The 22,709-nt window shown below is 48.2% G+C and overlaps 2 protein-coding genes across 3 annotated transcripts in view; one reads left to right on the forward strand and one right to left on the reverse strand.

Moving 5' to 3' along the window:
* The first annotated feature begins 640 nt into the window (after window positions 1–640).
* On the forward strand, window positions 641–10,458 carry TYMS (thymidylate synthetase). The gene is made up of 7 exons (XM_025429372.3): window positions 641–961; window positions 2,843–2,916; window positions 5,395–5,569; window positions 7,020–7,121; window positions 7,905–8,080; window positions 8,657–8,728; window positions 9,864–10,458. Exons 1-7 carry the CDS (start codon window positions 754–756, stop codon window positions 9,999–10,001), a joined length of 945 nt encoding a protein of 314 aa, XP_025285157.1. The 5' UTR covers window positions 641–753; the 3' UTR covers window positions 10,002–10,458.
* Window positions 10,287–22,709, reverse strand: part of ENOSF1 (enolase superfamily member 1) — a 30,115-nt gene continuing 17,692 nt past the window's right edge. The window contains exons 10-16 of one of the 2 annotated variants that reach the window (XM_025429370.3): window positions 21,196–21,283; window positions 19,581–19,715; window positions 16,368–16,409; window positions 15,217–15,346; window positions 14,882–14,981; window positions 12,093–12,174; window positions 10,287–11,527 (exon numbers count right to left, since the gene is read on the reverse strand). In XM_025429370.3, coding sequence (XP_025285155.1) covers window positions 11,426–11,527; window positions 12,093–12,174; window positions 14,882–14,981; window positions 15,217–15,346; window positions 16,368–16,409; window positions 19,581–19,715; window positions 21,196–21,283 — 679 coding nt within the window. In that variant the 3' untranslated portion in view covers window positions 10,287–11,425. The remainder of the gene's footprint in view (window positions 11,528–12,092; window positions 12,175–14,881; window positions 14,982–15,216; window positions 15,347–16,367; window positions 16,410–19,580; window positions 19,716–21,195; window positions 21,284–22,709) is intronic. The other variant, XM_025429371.3, reaches the window with a different exon arrangement.

The raw sequence follows: 22,709 nt of genomic DNA on the forward strand, positions 1-22,709 counted from the left end.
AGCCTGCTTCTCCCTCTGCCTGTCTCTGCCTCTCTCTGTGTCTCTCATGAATAAAAATCTTAAAAAAAAAAAAAAAAAAAAAAAAGCTGCCCATTTCACTTGCTCCAGCTACTGGCCTTCGGTGAAGATGGCGAAAACAAATGCACATTGCTTGGCAGCATGACCCCCTTAGTTGCAGGGAACGTACCTCAAAGAACAGAGTTTTGTTTTTAGGTTAATTAATTAATAATTATTTACTCAGACACAGAGAGAGGCAGACACAGGCAGAGGGAGCCCGGTGCGGGACTCGATCCCAGGACCCCGGCATCACCACCTGAGTGCGAGGCTGACCCTCAACCATCCAGCCACCCAGGTGCCCCTGTTTTTAGATTTTCCGAGCACGTGGGGGCGTCGCAGCTTCCGCTTAGTGCTGAAAGGCGCGGCGGACCCGGACGCTCCCTAACCAGCGCAGCCTTTTTCAGCCAAGGCACCGAGACCCAGGCTCCGGGCGGCAGCTTTCAAGTCCCGCGAACGGCCGCCGCGCGGGAGCTCGGAGCAGGAGCGCGCGCCCGGCCCACCTGGGGCTCCGCCTCCGCCCGGGTCGCGGGGGGCGGCGCGGGGCCGACGTCACCAGGCCGGAAGGGGCGGAGTCGCCGCCACGGCGGCGGGAAAAGAGGCGCGCAGGAAGGCACGGCCCCGCGGCAGCCCGCCGCCCGCTCTGCCGCCCGCTCTGCCGCCCGCTCTGCCGCCCGCTCTGCCGCCGCCGCCCGCGCCATGCCCGCCCCCGGCTCCGAGCTGCAGCGCCCGCCGTCGCCGCCCGCCGCGCAGAAGCCGCGCGCCCGGCCGCAGCCGCCTCCCCACGGGGAGCTGCAGTACCTGGGGCAGGTGGAGCACATCCTGAGCTGCGGGGCCCGGAAGCACGACCGCACGGGCACGGGCACGCTGTCGGTGTTCGGCATGCAGGCGCGCTACAGCCTGAGAGGTGACCGCGCGCGCGGCGGCGGGCCTCGGGGCGGGGGCGGGGGCGGGCCGGGCCGGGCCGGGCCGGGCTGGACCCCGGGACCTCCGTAGCCCCGCTTTGCGGACGCCAAACCCGAGGCTCGCGCCAGGGAGCCGAGCAGTGGGAGGTGAAACCGGGTCCTTTGGCTCCGAGGCCTGCGCCCCAGATCATGCGTGGACACAGCGGACCGCTCTGGCCCACGAGCGGACACGGTCTGGGGTTGTCTGCCTCCCAGTAGACACCGGGACGGGACCTGCCTGGGCTGGGCCACGGGCTTCGCTGCAGAGCCCCCTTCTTTTTTTTATTGCTCCTCCTCCTGTCTCCCCGACCTGGCCCCTCGGTTTTGCAAAGTATTTAAAAACTGGAGCGAACGAATACGGTCGGGTCAGCGGCGCGCGGGAAGAGGGCGCGAACCCAGAGGGGCTGGGCCGGAACTTGCGGTTCCGTCAGTTTTTCCGTCTGGGCCTCGCGAACCAGCTCTCCTCTTAAACCCTGAAACAGGAACGCCAGAGTCCGAGAAGTTCTTCTTCGCCCTTTCCATGCATACAGATGGCTCCTGGAAGCTTCTCGAGGGTTGACACAGAGTGGGGGTGGGGCACAGGACAGGTACCCTTGACACAGGTGCGGGGGTGGTGTTGAGGGAAACTTTACTAATATTATCTTTTAAAGATGTTATTTGTTTATTTATTCATGAGAGGCACAGAGAAATAGAGCACCAGAGACACAGGCTCCACGCAGGAGGCCCGACGCGGGACTTGATCCCGGGACTCGGCCACCGGAGTGGGACGAAGGCCCTGGGACTAAGGCGGCGCTAAACCGCCGAGCCACCCGGGCTGCCCAGACTTTACTATTAGTAAAGCTGATTCCCTCCACCCCAGGCCCATCCTGCAGACCAGAAGCTGCCCAGGCCGCAGTGGCTGGTCGGCCTTAGACAGGGATCCACCTTCCTGCAGCTCCACACAGCCGCCTGGGAGGAGCCACAGAGCTCGTTTTTCCTCCAGCCCATCTGCCTAGACCGTGGGCAGGTTACCTCTCCGGTCTTCAGCTTCCTCTTGTGCTTAAAATAGAGGAAATCCAGCTCAGTAGGCAGTACTGATAAAAGTAGGTGCTTGAAAAGCACCTGTTACACAGATATCAGCCATAAAACTGATGAGGTGAACTGAATAGGTGCCGAATTTAGAGAAAAGCTTTTACATTTTGATCTCTCTGTTGCTTGATGCAAATGTGTATCTTCCCCCCTGGTGCCTGGAAGATGGAGATCTTAAGGATGTCTCAAGGAAGCTGGTTTTCAGGATTCAGTAGGGTCATGCATACCAAGTATTTAAGCAGTTACTATTTTACACTTAAATAGTAGAGGTTAATTTGCCTTGCAAATAATGAAAACTGTTCTCTTTGGCTTTGGTTGGTGTGATATCTACTCTTCCCTGGACTTGAGCCAGTTTTCCTTGGCAGGATAATCATGGAATAGCCCTGGGAGCCTTCAGCCTTTGTCCTAGGGCACATTTTGTGTGTTGTCTAAACACCTCCACGAAGGAATCACAGGAACTGGGAAGTGGACGGTAGCTGTTTTCCTGTCCACATGGGCATGCCTGCCTGGCCAGCGCCCCGTCTCACCGTGTGGAATTCTGTGGTGGTCAAGGATTGAGGAGGGCAGTCTCAGTCTGAATTGTGTCACTGACTTGCGCTGTAGCCTGGGAGCCCTACCCCATTCTGGGGCACCCATGTGATTGCAATCACACTTTTCTAGTTGGTCCTGTGGCAGCTCAACAGCCTTAGGTCCCAGGACAGTCTTCCTCCACAGAGAAAGTTGGATGATATGTTCTCTTTTCCCGTCTTGAAATTATCTTGCAAACTGTTTTTCAGATGAATTTCCTCTGCTGACAACCAAACGTGTATTTTGGAAGGGTGTTTTGGAGGAGTTGCTGTGGTTTATCAAGGTAAGGAAGCTGCTGCTATTGGAATCAGCAGTCTGTTCTCAACCCAGCTCCAGTGAAATCCTTCTACAAGCCCAACTATGTCACTCCTCACCTGTCGCCCTTAGTGGTTCCCATTTCACTCACTAAGAGCTGGGGCCCTCACCTGGGGCCTTTGGCCTAGCTCTGGCTTCAGCAAAGTGGCGCTCACTGTCCTCCACCCATCTGGCCTCCTTGCTAATCTTTGAGTATGTCAGGACATTCCCACCTAGGTTCTGATGCTTGCCAGTCTTGCTCCCTAGAACCTTCTTCCCCTAGATGTAGCATGACTCACTCCCCTACCTTCAAGTCCCCACTGAATGAGCCTTCCCTCACCTCCCAATCTAAGACTGTGATTACCCTACACACACACACACACACACACACACACACCCTACTCTTTGTTTTCTCCATGGAGAAACATCATCAGCTGATCTATAATGTCTACCCTCTCCCTTTCCCCATACAAGGGAGAAGGTAGACAACAAATAAACAAGTAAAATGTATTAGAAGCTTCATAAAGGCAGAAAATTTTGTTTTTTCTTCTTCATGTTTATATCCCCTGAGCCTAGAACACAGCCTACCATATAGTAGGTATTCAACATAGATTGATCACTGAGTATAGATCCCAGCTATGTTCTCATATTTGTATAAGCTAGAAGGATCTAGAGTTACAAACTCTTCTTCCAAAGGGCCACGTAGGTACCTCAAGCAAAGGCTGGAGTGCTGTGACGATGGACAGCTTCCTCTCGCTTGGTCTCCTGGTCCAGATCAGTGATGTTCTGGCCAGTGCTGGTCAGAGGGTGCCTGAGGAAATGGGCTCAGTTGTGGGCCGTGTAGAAGCTGGGATCCCTCCTGCAGAGCATCATTGTGGCTTGTATGGCCTTTGGCCAAACCAGACCCAAGACTTCTTACTGCATTTTAGAAAGGGTTTATTTAGGTTTGGATCTAGTGTTCCTTACTTCCATGTCCTTGAGGTATTTTCTTCTGTGTTATCTTACCTCAGCTGGCAGTGAGCATCTAGTTCAGGTGTGTCATCAGAAACCTCAGAAGAGGCCATTTGTAAACCAGCTAGAGCTCAGTCTAAATGGATGAAAGGGGAGGCATTAGAAGCAACATGGGAGGGGAGCACTTAGATGGCTCAGTCAGTTAAGCATCCGACTCATGATTTCAGCTCAGGTCTTGATCTCAGGGTTGTGAATTCAAGTCTTACATTGGGCTCCACACTGGCCATGGAGCCTACTTTAAAAATAAATAAATAAAAAGGAAGAAGGAGCAATATGAGAGAGATTGAAAAATTACTTATTGGAGGTGAAAAAAATAGTACAAACTCAGAAGGGTGGAAATGAGATGCTCAGAAATAAAATGCATTCACTGATTTTATCTTAATTTAGCTTGAATTCAGGATTCTAAGTACTCTTTACTCAGACTCACCTCTGGTAGAGTTGCTACCTGGGTAACTGGATGAAACACTGGGGTCAAGATGACCCCACACTAAAAAAAAAAAAAAAAAAAAAAAAAAAAGATGACCCCACACTGCATCTGGCATCTGTGGGCAAGATGGCAACGTGGGGCCTGTGCCGAGGTTCGGATCTGTCGAGCACTGAGCACTTTGCTTGTGTTCTCTAACCCTCACAGTAAGATGTGTGGGGATAAGGCTGTGCTCTTCCACGGGTGGGGTAGCGAGGCTAGGGGGTCAGGGAGCTGTCAGGGGAGAGGGATGATGGAGGGCAGGCACAGTGTGTGTGCTTGCTTGCTTGCTTATCACCATTACAGCACATCATACCCAGAGGCTGCTGTGAGTTCTGTCTTTGACCTGGATGCATGATCAGGACACAGGTTAGGATGATATCAACCGAATCTAAGGAGATGACATATAAGAAATAAACACAGGCTTATACTTGGGGAAAAACAAAAGCCCACCTTAACTGCAAATACAGGTTGGAGTAAACATAACTTCACAGTGGTACACGTGAGATAATATGACTGATAGATTTGTAAGAAAAGCCGATGCTGATTAGGCCAATTAAACATCCTATGTACCAGATCTAAGATACATTGAGCAGATTGTAGGTGAGGCATTAAATGCATTTTGGGGGAATCACGCTTAGACACAAAACACATTTGGTTGAAAAACAGCTGTTAGGTGAGGTGGGAATAATGAAAGGACTTGGAGGTGTTTGATCTAGAATGTTTGGTTGAGAGGAGTAGAAAGACAAATTGAAAGGGTATTTCCAAGAATCACCTGTCCTGGAAGTGATTCTGGGAGACTGTCCTAGCAGCCCTCAAAAAGTTGGGGCCTTGACTGGCCCTTAAAGATAGGACACGCTGTTCAGGACACATTGAGTGCCTGTCTCTGGTATGTTAGCACAAGCCTGAGGGTAAATTGGTGGAGGCTCTTAGGGTGTCAACTCCTTATGGCTCAGTACACTTGGATATCTCCTCTGCTCTCCTGTCTTCCAGGGATCCACAAACGCTAAGGAACTGTCTTCCAGGGGAGTGAAAATCTGGGATGCCAATGGGTCTCGAGACTTTTTGGACAGCCTGGGATTCGCCAACCGAGAAGAAGGGGATTTAGGCCCAATTTATGGCTTTCAGTGGAGGCATTTTGGGGCAGAATACAAAGATAAGGATTCAGGTGAGAAAACAAAAACGAAGCCTCAGATTTCCTGAGTACCCATCACAGCGTGAGTTTGCCCCATCATTTTGAGTGAAGTTGCGGGTGGTAAGAAGCCTGTGTCTGGGGATTTGATGTATAACTTTGACCTCGTGAGAGGCCGTTTCGGATTCAGGTAGAAGTCAGATCACACACTTGGTTGTTAGCATTTATGGGGTGCTTGGTACTTTCTGTACTGTTTTATTAGCAGATAGCAACATAGTTGGATGGTTGGATGCCATGCTGGAGGATAAGGTAGGGGAAGTTCATCTAGGGAACATAAAGCCTCGGGATTGCCTTATGGTGGCTTGATCTCCCTTTTTAAGACTGTGCCACCCAAAAAAAAAAAAAAAAGACTGTACCACCCAGCACATTTTAGCTGGTGTCTGTGTGATAACGGTTTTTGGATCACCCTCTGCTCCCTGCCCTCCTGGGTTGGAAGAAGATGAAACATCTTATTCCTGGACGTCTACCTTCCTCAGTCACTTTGCTCTGGTTCTTTTCTGTCCTGCCTATCCATAGGTCAGGGGTTGCAAAAGCTAATGCTTAGCTTCCTCAGGGGGGGTGTGTCTATGTGTGTGTACACACATGCATAGGAAGTACTAGCTTGCTGGTTGGATAGTAACCATTGCTAATTTTAGCATCTGTAGATTTATGTAAGCACCACAACCAAAAGCCAGAACTGTACTATCACAGTGCATCTTTTTCTTAATCTTTATTACTTTTTCTGAAGCTGTGATCGTGACAGGACTTTCTACCCCCCAAAGTTAAGAACTACTGGACAGAACATAGTCTGACACCAGTAAGGGGAGGTTTAACCTTCACATAAAGCTTCACATGAAGCTCTGCACTTCGCAGATGTTGCAGCTTTCCAGTTCCATTTCAGAAGGAAGGCGAGGAATTAAAGTCCAGAGACCAGAAATGGGAGAAAAGTACAAGGTGGTGTGAGAGTTACAGAGGTTTCTTGATGTTTATAAATCAGGTGTTTTGCTGCTAGATTGTAATTTTAGGTAGAAGTGTTGGGAGAAGAGGATCTGGAGCATAGAAAGGAGTTCACAGTAAGATCCAGTACTTTCTGCGGCAGCAGAGTGTGACAAGAATGGTTGCTGGGCATAGAGATCGTCCAGTGGTAACCCCTGGAAGAAACTGATTGCTGGGATTAGAGAAAGTTAGCAATGGGGGAGGGGTGGCACGATGACAGATTAAATATTTAAGGGACTCTTTCACAGAAAAGAAAATAGACTTTGTTATGGCTCTAGAGGATAACAGCCTTACCCTACAAGATCTGAGGAATTTGTAGAGTACATTAAATATCCTGTAGCATGGCTACAAAGGGCTGTGGTAGGACAGTGATAGATGGCCTCTAAAGCCATCTCACAAGATGCTGTGATTGACATATAGGTGTGTCTTCTCTTTTTTGACAATTCTACAGATTATTCAGGTCAAGGAGTCGACCAGCTGCAAAAAGTGATTGACACAATCAAAACCAACCCTGACGACAGAAGAATTATTCTGTGTGGTTGGAATCCAAAAGGTTGAAACCATTCCAGTTATTCTCTTGTGTCCTAACTGTACCATTAGCACAAAGGGAAGCCATGTTGCCTTGCATGGAGGCCACTGCTGAGAGGCTGGACCCTGGGATCCACTCCCAGCCACATGGCTGGTGTGACCCTGGGCAAGTCCCACTTGGGCCCATTTTCAACTTCAGATGATGGAGCTGGGTGAAGATGATCTTAATGTGTGTATTTATACTTGTTTTACTTCGGGGGGGGGGGGCTTTAAATTACCTATAAAAATATACCTAGGATTTTAAATACAGTTTAAACTGGGGCAGGTGAAGTTTCATATCTCCTCCATCTGGCTCTTATCCTTTTAACATTTATATTGTAAAATTAAACTCTACCAAGGTGTAATAAGTATTGGCCAGAGTGGAAGGTTTGCTTTAGGTTTGAATAGAGGAGGGTGTGCCAGTTTCCTGTGGCCCCTGGAAATGAATTCATTTCTCCCATACTGTAGTTTGGTGCCATGAAGGTGGCACAAATAATTTGAGCTTGGATGATTGTTGCTTCAATTGTAAACATTATCTGCAGGAGTCTTCTGTTGATGGATGGGTCACTGTAGGCATTATGCCATCCTCAGGATTGGAATGGGTGCTCTTGACACAGGGAGGTGTGGGTCATGGGGCAGTGGCCCAGGGGCTATTTCTCATGATCTCCCCCGTATGACTTCCCTTCTGTTTCTCTCCTGTTTTAATTTGTGGGTAGCTGCATTCCTTAAAACCACGCATGCCTCATTTTCCTTTGTGCTGGTTCCTCAGATCTTCCTCTGATGGCCCTACCTCCGTGCCATGCCCTCTGCCAGTTCTATGTGGTGAACGGTGAGCTGTCCTGCCAGCTATACCAGAGGTCAGGAGACATGGGGCTGGGCGTGCCCTTCAACATCGCCAGCTACGCCCTGCTCACCTACATGATCGCACACATCACAGGCCTGAAGGTGGGCTGCTCTCAGGAAAGAACGGCTGCTGCCAGCCGAAAGCACTGAGCGCTTAGATTATTTAATGTGGAAAGACTGATTGCAGAGAAGTCAGTGTCTGATTAGTTTTAAAATGTGACGTTAGAAATCTAGTTGGTCACCTGGCAAGCTTCCACGAAGCTATCCTGTCTTTGTCGTTTGTATAACAAACAGGTTTAGATAGGTTATTTATAACACAAGACAACTTTTGTGAATATCAGCTTTTCTCAAAAGCTACACTGGTGAAATTATTTTCTGAAAAGCCTTGGAATGTCTGCAAAGTCTATATAATGTGCTTTTTCTTTTACATTAAAAGATTTTATTTCTTTATTCATGAGAGACACAGAAAGAGGCAGAGACATAGGCAGAGGGAGAAGCAGGCTCCATGCAGGGAGCCTGATGCGGGATTCCATCCTAGGACCCCAGGATCATGACCTGAGCCAAAGGCAGACGCTCAACCGCTGAGCCACCCAGGCGCCCCCATAATGTGCTTTTAAATGATCTGTCTTAAATTAAAACTAAAACATTTACCATTTTGCTTGTTCTGGTGGGATCTAGCCAGGTGACTTCATACATACTTTGGGAGATGCGCATATTTACCTGAATCACATTGAGCCGCTGAAAATACAGGTAAGACTGTTATTTGTCACTATGGAGTTTGGTACCTTCTCTTGATAAAAGGCTCCCTTATAGAACATCCCTTGTGTAACAGACTGTCTGCTCTGTGCTGGGGAAGAAATAAGATGCCCTGCTCTGGCTGCAGGGCTTCAGCTTAGGGGTTTGTGGTGGGCAGGTGGGCAGGGACAAGGCAGACACATCTCAGCAACCACAGGCACTTAATGTGACCGTGCCCTGAGATACAAGAGACTACTGTGAGAGAGAGAGAGAGAGAAAGAGCCCGTATTTAGACCAATGGGTGTGGGACCTTCCCAAGGTAGCATCTCGACTTATTTTTACTTGGAGAATTTAAATGGTGATGTTTTCCCTTTATTACGTTAAATGCCATACACAGCTATTAACTTTCAAAAGTTTGTCCAAATCCCAAGTTAACAGCAGCCAACAAATGATTTGAAGTGGCAATTAAAATGTGTCTAATGCTTAATGAGTCCCCAGAAAAAAAAACTGAACTGAACCCTTTGAGCCCCTTCCAGATGAGATCCAGGTTTTGAAAGTTCCTCCTTTGTGTGGAGCTTGGCTGCTTTTGTGTAGAGGGTTACTTCAGGGTTTACCCAGTTGCTTCTCTGGCTGTCTGCTCCAGAGATGCTGGACGGAGTAATGTGAGGTTGGAACCCATGTCCACATCCTCATTGCTGCCATCTGTTCACGCCAGGAACCCTGGCTTGCATCCCTCTCTGTTGTCAACAGATGTCATCTTCCCTCACCCTCTTTGCCAGGGACAGTTGAGATAGGGATTATGGGACTCAAATAACCATACTTGAGTGCCTAATAGGAGTCACAGATATGAAAGTAAAGACTGTTGTCCCATCCTTAATACGTTTACCAAGAGCAGTCAATTATAAGATGAGCCACTAGGCTCCTCAGCTGGTGTGCTACCACCCAGACATCCTTCATTCTCTACATGTGGGAAAGAAATCAGTTGGTTACATTCCAGAAGTGTTCCATAAGCAGGGGCAGGTGTCTGCACTATTACACTCCAGTGGAATAATATTTTGTTGATAAAATACTATGTACCTGTTTCACAAGGAACAGAGTTAAAGCAGGTTGTATGGATAATGGCAAAATAATGGTCTCCTATTGTTTTTAGCTGCAGCGAGAACCAAGGCCTTTCCCGAAGCTCAGAATCCTTCGAAGAGTTGAGAAAATTGATGACTTCAAGGCTGAAGACTTTCAGATCGAGGGGTACAATCCTCACCCAACTATTAAAATGGAAATGGCTGTGTAAAGTGCTTTTAAAAGAGGTGATATTCAGTCTGTAGGGGTTGACTGAATGCCCAGGCTTTCACTCCGTTTGCCCTAGAGGGAGGAGGAGGAACTAGGTCAAAAATCTCTCGTGACCAGCAGCTATTATTCATTAACTTATAAGATGTTGCCACTGGCAAACATAATCTTGTGGCTTCTCTTAGTAACCAAAAGCTTTGAGTTTGGTTGACTCACTAAGGTGTGAAAGTGCCGAGTTTGGGAATAAAGTCAGGAAAGTGAACACTGAAATACACTTAAAATATGTACATGCATTTCAATCCGTTTTTATGAAGGTCTGCGAATTTCAAGAATTACACATCAGCTGTTAACCCCAAATTTGAGCAAGCTGAGGAACACCAGCATTCTTAACGTACAATTGTGGCTATGAACATTTAAAGTTATTTGCTTTATATATTGTTATAATAAAGGTATGTATTGCATTTGTGTTCTGCATTCATCTTTTTAAATTTTTTATTCTATATTGCTATTCTGCTCACTTCCTGCCCTAAATAGATTTAACTGAACCCTCCTAAATAAACCTATGCTCTACTCTCATTTGGATACTGCTCAGAAGTTTAGTATTATTTTTTTAATTTTTAAAGGTATTTTTTAATTTATTCATGAGAGATGCAGAGACCAAGGCAGAGGGAGAAGCAGGGAGCCCCGAAGTGGGTCTCGATCCTGAGACACTGAGACGGTAGCCGCTCAACTGCTGAGCCACCCAGGTGTCCCAAGGTTTAGTATGTTTTTTAAATGGTAACTAAGTATTTTGCCCTATATTTTTTCTGTGGTTCATCTAATTCTGGCTGCATTTATCATTAGCACATGATGATTATTTAGGATAAAGGTTTATTTAAAGATAATGGGAAAATAATGGATGAAATGCCATTTTCCTGCCTATTCCCGCTGCCATGGTTTCAGTATGGTATGAATCCTCTACTAACACACTTAGCCCTGGAGTAGTTTAGCCTTTCTCTTGCTCAGTCTAATCCTGTGAAATCCTTTTACCTTTGTTACACACCAGCTACCCCATGGTGCTGCAGAACTATTTTTACTATGCTAATTTTTGACAAGTGTTAGAATAAGGCATTGTTCCAATAATTGTGCAAGCTGCTGCTTATTTTCAAAGTACAGTTTAATGTCTAGGTACCAGCACTTGATATAAATTTTGTTAACATCTTTCTAGACTTTGAATTCAATCTAAATTTGTTCAAGGATTAATTAGGAGAATATGTGTTTATTTGCTAAAAGAATCAAGGAATGGCAACTGAGCTGATTTTTGAGGTTACAAGGACTTTTAGCTGAACTTGTTTTGATTGCTAGGATGATCCTTTCCCTTGTTTTTACAAAAGCATACCCAAAAAGTTTTTTAAGTTTTCACTTAGAAAAGAGTGTTAGGCTGAACATTTAATTCTCTTGAGCAGCAAGGAGTTTCTTCCAGACTTCACCATCTGGATATTGGTGTTTCTTCACAGACTCCTCCTTCATTTCTGTTGAATAACCAGCATCCTATCAAACAAAAAGTTGAGTCGTGTCAATAACCACCTGGAACAAAACTCCTATATGTATCTCTGCTGCTCGTAGAAAGTTTTCAGATTGTTTGAAATGGAGAAGGATACACTTTACTGGCTACATCTCAGTATTAAATTAATCATACTTCCTTTGACAATTCAACCTCTGTCAGTGAAAATGACATCATGTCTTGGACATGATGAAGATAAATGGTCCAGATAACATCTGCAGTTAAGTGTTTCAGTTCAGTAACATGCTAGATGGTGTCAAGTTTTGTTTTTGTTGTTTGGGTTTTTTGGGGGGCGGGGGGCTTGCACAAGAAGTATACATTTTAATGCCTCAGCTGGTGTTGGGGAGAAAGGCTGGCATTAGAGAAGCCTTTTCAAGGCAATTTCACCCTCGACCCTGACCTTCAGGCCTTGGTTATTTGATATTGCTGTAATTTCTGATATTGCTGATATTCTGTAATTTCTAGATACTGAAAATTAGGGAGATAGCTTTGCACTCTAGTGTCCAACCTACAAGAACAAGTATACAGGGGCTGGCCCCTGGCCAAACTCACCTTAGGAGGCATGTAGGATGCCTTCTTGATTATCACAGGATACCTGAAATGTTCATGCAGGTGATCGACATACTCACACATCCTAGGAGGAAGGACTTGGGTTAGGGCAATAATGTCCTGTTAGATCATTCGTGTGGCACTGTTAAAGCAAAGGGACGAGCAACACTAAAGAAAGGGCAGACTTCATCAGGCATGTGTTTCTATGCAAATCTTTCAACCTCTGCAGGTTCTTCCCCTCTGTAAAATAAAGCACTGTGAGGGGTCCAACGAAGTCTCATGGGGGTAGGGGACCAAAAAGTTCTCTTATAACCTACAGATCGTGCCGGACTTACCATGTTTTGACTTAAGATGTTTCGACTTCACGATGAAGCAAAAGCCATATGCATTCAGTAGAACCGTACTTCAAATTTGGAATTTGGATCTTTTCCCAGCTCGTCGTGATAGGCAAGCCGATCCTCCCTCTGATACTGGGCTGTGGCAGCAGTCCCATCAACCCACCAGCGTGAGGGTCGGCAGCCGATGCACTCGAGCGACTGTCTGAGCCGCAGCACAGTTCTGTCTCACACTCTCAGTATCCAGCAAATTACATGAGCTGTTCAACATTTTATTTACGTCAGATGATTCTTCCCAGACACAGGCTAATACAGGTGTTCTTTTTCCTCTTTTTAAATATTTTATTTATTCATGAGAGAGAGGCAGAAACAGGCAGAGGGAGAAACAGGCTCCATGCAGGGAGCCCGATGTGGGACTCGATCCCAGGACTCCAGGACGCCCTGGGCTGAAGGCAGGCGCTAAACCGTCAAGCCACCCAAGGATCCCCTAGTAACAGGTGTTCTGAGTATGTTTAAGGTGGGCTAGGACAAGCTATGATGTTTAATAGGTTAGGTGCATTAAACACATTTTAAGGGATGCCTGGGTGGCTCAGGGATTGAGCCAAAATAAACACATTTTAAAATATTTTCTCAATAGATTAGTATTTATCGATGTTGGTATCAATATGTTACTATTTTAATATATTATGGTGGGTTTATTGGGATGTTAAGCTATCTTAAGCCAAGGGAGATCTGTAAAGGTTTTGTGACCCCAAAGGCATCAATTTAGACTCTCAATATCTGGGATTCTTTGGGTGCCTTTAGCCAAAACTTAGGTGAACAGATTAAAATCACTAAGTGAGATCCCATCCAGCTACACACATGATTTAGAAAAAGCACAGGTTTTACTATCAGTCCAATCTGTTCAAATTTGGTGTCAGCTACCTTCTAGTTTTGTGAATTGGGGCAAGTGACCTAACTCTGATACCTCACTTTGTCATTGGTTCATGAACAGCGAGGACAGGCCACCAATGTGCCCGGTGCTGGTAACTCACAAAGGAACTGGCAAGACTGGGCCATGTGGTTTCAGTGGACACAGATACTAAGTTACTGACTAGGATATGCGTTATGTATAATCTATAAAGGACAGGCTACAGAAGAGCCAACCCCATGGGAGAGGACATTCTGGCCCTAAAGAATGTGCAGGGACTGGGTGCTCCAGGCACAGAGCAGAGGTGCTCCGCTCACACGGTAGCATTCCCGAGCAGAGCAGTGGCATGAGGCACCCTCGCCCACTTGAGGGTGGTCACAGCACACCATGCTCTGGGTTTGCCCCTTTCTCAGCCCTCAAGACTTACAGGACCTTGCAAGGTTGGACTGAACCTCCCCTTGGTCCCACCTTCAGGACTGAAGTGAGAAGGGGCAACAGCAGAATAACCCTGGAATGTTCACTTTTTATCATACATAATATTTCGAAATAAAAGGCAGCATCTACGTACTCAGCCTCCAACTTCGGAGAAACCATTACCTTATCACCGAGGCCCCCTACCAACCCTCACAGGTCCCACTTCTCTCCCATGGTCCCATACTTGGTATTTACTATTCCCATGCATGTATTAGTGCCTGCACCATATAAAGATCACGGCCAGTGATCTTTCTGTGATACCACATTTAATTCTAGGAGGAAAGAAATGTATAATTAAGCTGCATGTGGGGGTGTCCGGGTGGCTGAGTCGGTTAAGCAGCCAGCTCTTGATTTCAGCTCACCTCATGATCTCAGGGTCCTGGGGCCAAGCCCCACGTCCAGCTGGCTCTAGCTCACTCTCTCTCAATCTCTCCCCCTCTGCCCCTCCCCCTGCTCGCTCTCTGTCTCTGAAATAAGTCAATCCTTAAAATAACAAGATAAAAATAAAGCCGTATGTGTGCAGATAACTGGAAGACTGTCTTAGAGTTCACCTGAGACATGCTGAGAAACAAGGTGGAACTAGATGCAGGCAGATTATAGAAGACTCCAGCGCTGGCACCAGGACATTGAACAGAAGCAGAGAATATATGTATGATGAAAGCAAGGCTTTAAAAAGGAAAGAGTTCTGGGGGCTCAGTCGGTTAAGAGGCTGACTCTTGATCTCAGCTCAGGTCTTGATCTCAGGATCGTGAGTTCAAACTCTGCACTGGGCTCCATGCTGGGTGTGGAGTCTACTTAAAAAAAGGAGTTCTAGTTTCCAAGGGTTCCTCCATCCCACCCACCCACCATGTACTTAGAAGACAAAGGTGGCTCCCAAAAACCCGCCCCTCAAAGTTCTATTCACTGCTGGGGCACCAGTGTAACTGCCCCATATGAGAAAGGGGAAGCAAAACCAGCTCGGCCTCTGAGTTCTAGGACGTGGCAAAGGACAGAGCTCTCCTCGGGTCTCGAGAGCAGAGATGCAGAAGGTCTGGGTGGACTGCAGGACACTCCTGAAGTTAACTCCACATTACCTGTTCTGAAGGCTTGCAGAAACTGATATGAAGTCAAATATAATCAGGTGCTGAACCAGCTCACACAGGCCAACGCCACCAGCATGGGGGCAAACAGGAACTACAAGAAAGACAGATTTGTACTTAACGCCAAGCAGGGTGGGGGTGGGCGGATGAAAAGAAACCTGAGGGTTTTCTCATTGCCTGCAGGTGATTAGATCATTCTTTATTATTCAGGGATGAAATTCCAGGACCAAGATCATCAAAGTTTCCCTGATTAGGCTGAAAAGAGGGTCCCCCCCAGCAGGCGTGGGGCGGGAGGGACGTGGAGCTTTGGTTTGGTGAGCAGCCCTTACTTTCAAATTTTTTGGCCATCAGCAACACTGAGAGGTTTTCATTGACACTTCCCAGCCTGCAGCTGTCAATCTGGAGAAACTGCAGGGCTTTTGCTTGTAGGAGTTGCTTAAATATCACTCTATTGTGGCACTGGAAACAGAAGTAAAATAAAACCAACAGAAGAGTCAGCTTTGGCTTTCAGGGCCTGCAAACCTGGCAGTGCACCAACCTGCAGTGCACCAAGGTGCTCAGCACGGGCCTTCAGGAAGCCGGGCATCTATCTATTCTTTGTTCTCACCTGGCACGAAGCAAGCCCTGACAGTACAGACCTTACTGCTCCCTGCTTCATCAATCTGCTAGTGGCAGAGTGTGAGTCACACCAAAGTCACGCCGGCCTGACATCTATTAAGGAATAACCGTCAGAGCGGCTGGCAAGTGGGAGGCGAAGCGGAGCATCAGGAAGAAATACGGCGACGGCGATGAGCAGGTGGCTCGGATGCCAGAAAGCCACGGCTAAACAGCATTGCTCCTTTTGCTGGGAGAACCGAGAATCTGTTCCTTCACACTGCTCTGCTCGTGGGTGGACTGCCGCAGGTTTTGGCAGGTGTTGGGGCTTCGTTTATAAGCACCAAGAGTGAACGCAGTAATGTTTATTCAATTTGGAAGCTGGCTTTCCTAAAACCATTCAGTGCATCTTATGCCCTTGCAGGAGCAACTTTATTTATTAAAGATTATTTATTTGAGAGAGAGAGAGAGAGAATGCAGGGGGAGAGGCAGAGGGAGAGAATCTTCAAGCAGACTCCCTGCTGAGCGCAAAGCCCAATGTGGGGCTCGATCCAGGGACCCTGAGATCATGACCTGAGCCGAAGTCAGACACTCAACCAGCCCAACCACCCAGGCGCCCCTGCAGAAGCAGCTTTAAATTGCTGCCTTGTAAATTTTAATTAGATACCTTGACAAAGATTAATGGCCTTACATCATATAAATCGTAGCAAAAAAATATAAACTTTTGACTGTATCTGACTCCAGGCTCTAATGATGTGCGGTAAAACATCCCAAGTTTGGAGATGAAAACTTCCCAACCCAAAGTAGCCCCAGTGACAGGGCTTAATGTACACTGGTGTCCTCAGTGGGTGGCCACGTGCACGGACCCCAAGGAGATGGCACTTACCTGTTCTCCTGTGGCAACACCAATTCCTAACGGGGCCAATGCCTATAAAATATAAGGCAACCTGGTGTTATTTTCCTAAGTCTTTGAACTGAAGCTCTCAATGTTTAAAAATATTTACAGTTGCTTAACTACTGAGAGCTGAAGAAGGAAACGTCCCTGCTGCGGGGCTGTGGGGCGTGTAAGGAATGACAGAAGGTCGGCAAGGGGCTGGGTGTGTCTGCCCGTGAGAAGGCCAGGGCCTGTCCAGGCGCTGCCATTAGCTCCTTCCTGGCCGTCCTTCTGCAGATTCTCCCCACCGCCCCCCTTCGGTGGTCCTTCTAGAACAATCTCCCTTCAAGCTCAGTGAGTGGCCTTAGATTCACTTTACAGATCCGGCTGAGTTCACTCCTACAGGTGAAATCCTCACCTGGAGAATGCTGGAGTCTACCTGACACAGCACAGTTCTCTCTGTTTTCCCACCTCACCCCCTCCACCCAGGCTGGGGCTCTTCCCTTCCCGGCCCCACTGGGGATGCCACAGGCCCCTTCCTCAAGCACCTTCGGTTTCTGCCCAGCTTATCTCCCCATGTTTAGGGAGTAATAACAATGGCACCAACAGCTAACACCATCTGAGCTCTTACTGCCTGTCTGCTGGGGTTTGAAACCCTGACTGAATGACTCCCCGTCACAGCCCATGGGGATAGGGGTCACCATCGTCCCCATTTCACAGGGCAAGTAAGCAGAGCTACAAAGGGTACAAAGCTACAAAGGTGTAGAACTGGGGATAGAACCCAGGCCAACGCCATCGCCAGGGGAAGCATCTGAACCACTAGATAGGAAAACTTCCCTCTAGAAAAACCTTTCATTTGGGAGCCAGGTGTCCCCGCCCCTGCTACCTGTCCTGCCTCTATGTGTGGACGGAGGTGAGTCATGGATCACCCAGAGCTTTGGCCTCCTTGTCCCCAGGTCAGGAGTTAAAGTGGATGGTCCCTGGGGCACCTTTTAGCTTCCTGGTATATGCTTCTTAGAAACCTCTAATTTAAGTGAGTTCTCTATCTCAAAAAACAGAGTGGGGAATACCAGCCATTTGCCTTACTCACTCTACCATTTTAGAGCATATGTTTCTGACACTAAATAGATATCAACTTTTATTTCTTCCTTTTAAATATTTCCTGAGGGCAGCCCTGGGTGGCCCAGCGGTTTAGCGCCGCCTTCAGCCCAGAGTGTGATCCTGGAGGCCCGGGATCGAGTCCCATGTCGGGCTCCCTGCATGGAGCCTGCTTCTCCCTCTGCCTGTGTCTCTGCCTCTCTCTCTGTGTGTGTCTCTCATGAATAAATAAATAAAATATTTAAAAGAAATAAAAAATAAATATTTCCTGAACCTTCTATCGTCGGGCTGCCCTCTCCCTCACTGCCCACTCTCCGAGATCACTGGGAAAGCCTAGCTCTGCTTTCTGCCCGTACCACACTCCCCTGTTCTCCATCGCAATCCATCCAGCATGTTTTTTCCAGTCAAATCTTTAATCACATCCTCTCCTTCCGAACAGTACAGTGGCTCACAGTGTTGGGCTGCGTCTTCTGCACAGATGGACTCATCGTCAGACCCAGGGACCCGTGCTTCCCACAACCCCCCACGTGTACCTCAACTGTGCTGGGTATCCCCACGGCCCCGCCTGTGCCTGCTGTCTCTGCAGCTTCCCCCTCCCCCGCCCACTTCATGCAATGAGTGGATGGCCGTCTCCACGGGCACAAAACCTCAGAGGGCTGAAGCCTGGACAAGCTTCCAAGGAGACTCGTCAGGTGGGGGTGGAGGGCAGGTGCAGGTCCTTGCTGTGTGGGCAAGCGGCAGCACTAGGGCATGGCGACCCAGAAGAACCCCAAGGTGAAAGTCTTCATCAAACTATGGCCTCTCACCAGATTCTCATTTCAGAATGACTCCTCAGAAGCTTTCAGGTCTGTTTAAGCCAACAGTCACCCCGACCTTGGTGCAACTCTGCTCAGGACCAGCTGTTGCCTTACCTCCCGAGGGCGCTCCACCGTCCTGGCCCACACCTGTGTCTCCCTTCAGTAACCTTCCTTCTACTCTCTCAGGACTCAGGGCCCCAGCCAGCAATGCCACCTATCTAGGATTCACGTGTCTTCCTTTCTTTGCAGGGAGGCTGTAAGTGGGAGGAACGGAGGGCATCCCTCGAACACAGGCTTCTGCGCAGGGCCCGACATCAGGAGCTCCTATGTTCATGGACTGAGAGGAATGGAGCAGGATGGCCCCAGTAGGACCCACAGCTTCACACAGGGCACACCAAGGTGTCCCTCCCAGAACTTGGAACTGACTGTCCTCAGAGTGATCATTTTCAGAGTAGGGGAGAATATAGCAATGCAGAGTCAGCTCAGGGGGATCGTCTGCTCCCAGGCAGGCAGGAGTGGACTATAAGGCCAGCAAAGCTACGTAGGGGTATGTGCTTCCCCGGGGAGGGGTGAGGCTTAAGACTCAGCACGCCCAGTGCCAGGGGCAGGCACATCCGCGCTCTGTGGATGGATGCTTGGGGCCTCCTTGGACAACACGGTCGCATATTCACATCAACAACCTGCCCTGATTTCTCGCTTATCCAAAAGCCTTTGGTTTAATGTGGCTCCTCAGGGATCTTGCTCTGGTCAGAGGATACAAAAATCTAGTGCTCCCAGAAGTTGGGAGTTCTCTTTATAAATTTATTACCTGGCATTCTGGCTTTATATACATCAGCGCCAGATACCTGGCTAAAGGGAGACGCTTCCTGAGAAAGGATGTTCCTCAGATATTCTGATGTATCCGGGGCTCCCTAAACCCGACAGGTAGGGAACCTGGGTGGATCTGTGATCTGTGCGGGAAGTGCCCCGGTGTGAGGGCTCTAGGCAGCCTTCTCTTGGGACAGCCTGACCTTGGCCTTAGCTAAGCAAATCTCGTCTTTTGGGTCAACCAGAGGAATCTACACTTTTCATTCTGGGTGAATAAAATATTTTAATATCAGTCCGATTTCTATAGTTACAAAGTATGGAGCCATGTCTATTAATCTTTGGATTGCTGGCAGCCTTTCAACTCTTAGCAATATACTATCTCTAAAATAAATAGAAATGTTAAAAGAAATAAGCAAAAGAATTTTAGGATCTGTCATGGCCACTTCAGAAAACCAACTACCAACAACAAAAATTATCTACCTATCTATCTCAGTAGTGTCAGGGGCAAGAGCAGTTTTTCTACCTTGGAAATGGTGGCATGTCCCAGAATGTCATCCGGGGAGGTGGGCTCCTCAATCCACAGTGGCTTGAACTCAGCCAGCTTTGACATCCACTTTACTGCCTCGGGCACATCCCAGCGCTGGTTGGCATCCATCATCTGCAAGAAGACCGAGAGAGACCCTTCACTGTGCGGTCTGCCTGGTGCTGACTTGTGACTATGGCTCTAAGCGAGGAAATGCCGTCACTTGGTGCCACTGACTACTGATAAGACTTCTGGAGGGAGCCTGACATTTCCTCCATGGAGGACCAGCATGCAGCGAGCACAAAGGTGGCCAAAGAGCAGCCACCAAGACTGGAACTGTGGCTCTTGGAGTAGGTGCAAGTCACTCACAGAGCTACTGTGATGTCCTAAAGAGCCCTGGGCTAGACCCAGAAGTGCTCAATGGCCCTGGAGCTCTGGCCCAATCTTCACTTAGGTGGCGCCCAATTACATTTGTCTTGCAGTATTCATTATTCTGGAAACTATTTTATCACATTCTGAATTATGCATCACCAATTCTGAATTTGATCACTGGTCATTTATCGACTACTGCTAACTATGAGTTTGGCACAATAATAAATAACCCAAACTCTACTATTAATGAAGCACCTACTTAACTGGCCATTTTATGGATTTTGCCCCCTTTAGTGTTTACAACAACTCTATGAAGCAGTTCATATTAACTCAGTTTACAGAAAAGAAAATTGACATGGAGAGCAGTTAAGGAATTGGTCAAGAACAGTAAGTCACGTAAATGACCTTTGAACTCCTAGGTCCCGGCTCCCTGGAAGCCAGGTGCTGGGTGTGTAGACGCTAAGAAAGGGCCTCTTCATCCCTGACATTATCATGCTTACAGAAGACAGATATGGAGATGGACATGGTGGTGTGAGGTCCCTCAGGGGACATTATGAGGACCAGAGGACAATATATCTAGAATCAATCTGTATCACAAATTATTTGGATAACGATGGCCCCATAAGACAAAAGTTGCAGTAACTCGTGTATAAATAGTAGCAGTTCTGATCCTAACTCAATGACTTAACTTTTATTTTTGTTAACTTATGAAATACACCTCCAAAAACTTCACAAAAACATTTCATTGTAACTTCATAAAAATATTTTGCATGGAATAAGAAACATCTTATAAAAATATGTACTCAGGAATGTGTGATCCTTACATTTATCTCAGCAAAAGTTTGGCATTTCTTCAACCTTGGCTCCCCGAGAGCAGCCTACGTGATGAACCAGGCAGGACATATTTGTTAAGGGAAATTAAATAATGACATACCAGGACACCAAGGGGGGTCCTGTTTGCTCAGGTGTATCTGTGCTAGCAAGAAGGAACAGACCCTAACCCAGATCTTACTTAAGTTCTGCAGAATGGAAAAATTTAAAACTATCAGCTCCCTCAGTTGCTTTTTGTTGTTGTTGTTTAAAGAGCTGGCCCACTGCAAGACCACAAAGATATGCTTCCTCTCACATTCAGCTTAAAATTCCCAATGTGCTTTACTCCTTGCTTGAAATAAGCTCTATTCTGGCCCAGGACACAGGCTTCATGTGAAGCTGCTCTTTCTCCATGGGAGGGGAGGACATTTACCAACGTCTTTTCAGGTCCAATCATGTTCCGGATGAGGCGGCACCTACGGACGTCATCCTGGAGATCAGCACCCACTTTTACCTTAAACCTAGAAAATAAATGTGGTTTGGTAGTAGGGTCTGTCCCCTGATGTGGCAAAGACATGCGGGTTCTCTGCAGAAGCGGCTGCCTCTGCTGGTAACTCACAGGTCATGTCTTTTTTTTTTTTTTTTTTTAAAGATTTTATTATTTATTTATGAGAGACAGAGAGAGCGAGCGAGGGAGGCACAGACAGGGAGAAGCAGGCTCCATGCAGGGAGCTGGATATGGGACTCGATCCCAGGACCCCAGGATCACGCCCTGGGCCAAAGGCAGGCGCTAAACCACTGAGCCACCCGGGCTGCCCAAGGTCATGTCTTCTAATAACCTCTTGCCCTCCTCCCACTGGTCTCAGACAAGCCACTGGAAAATGACCCTGTTGCTGCACGGGGGCAACAAGGCTAAATCACCGCTGACCCGAAGTCGAGGGACCAGGAGAGCAGCCAGATCTCTACCCACACTGAGTTTTTGCTGCGGGCGGCCCAGCGGTGAGGAACAAGAAGCCACGTCCAGAGCTAAGGCGAAGAGGGAGGCCGGGCAGAGGAGCCGGCCCGTCACATCCTGAATGTCTGTTTTTCTCTTTTTTTTAAGATTTTATTTATTTATCCATGAGAGACACAGAGAGAGGCAGAGACACAGGCAGAGGGAGACGCAGGCCCCACGCGGGGAGCCGGATGTGGGCCCCGAGTCCGGGCCCCAGGATCACGCCCCGGGCTGAAGGCGGCCGCCGACCCTGAGCCCCGGGCGCCACCACCTGCTGAAGGTCAAGAGTCCGATGAACCCCCTCCCTCCACCCGCGCAGCTCCCGGCGGGGCTCCCTCCTTCCTCCACCCAGCGAGAGGTGGGCCTCGGTGCGGCCAGGGCCGGAGGCTGGGCACTCGCGTGACCTGGTCCCAGAATGAGACCCGCAGAGGCCTCCTGTGCCTCATCAGAGCTGGCCACTTACAGGGAGCCCCCTTCATCTGTTTTGATGCCCAAATACTCTCCAGAGCCGGGCCTCTGCTCCCTAGGACCTCAGGCCTCGGGTCCGTCGTCAGGAGAGAGCGTGGCTCCACCGCAGGGGAGGCCAGCCTCCTGTCCCTCACTCAGGGATTGCTTTCTCGATGCCCCCAGAAACCGTGCTCATTGCACACACTCTGGCATCTGCTGCTTCTCTCCCCCACTCAGCGCTAACGCACTAAACACGCCGCGTCCCTCCCACATGGGAGCTTCGGTTTCCAGATGCCCGGCTTCTGTGCCAGGAGGCCTCCACCCTCACTCCTCAGCCTTCTGTGACTCACCGGCAACAGCTGTTCCCACCTTTCCTGGGCACATGGAGAGCAGGAAGGGACAGACTCTGACTGAGCACCTGTTATAAATCCCAGATATCGCAACTTTGAGGAGAATCATGAGTTAGCGTTATTCCCATTTTATGGAGAAAGAAAACGAGGTTTGCA

Source organism: Canis lupus, chromosome 7 (assembly GCF_003254725.2).
Source record: "Canis lupus dingo isolate Sandy chromosome 7, ASM325472v2, whole genome shotgun sequence".
NCBI lineage: Eukaryota > Metazoa > Chordata > Mammalia > Carnivora > Canidae > Canis > Canis lupus.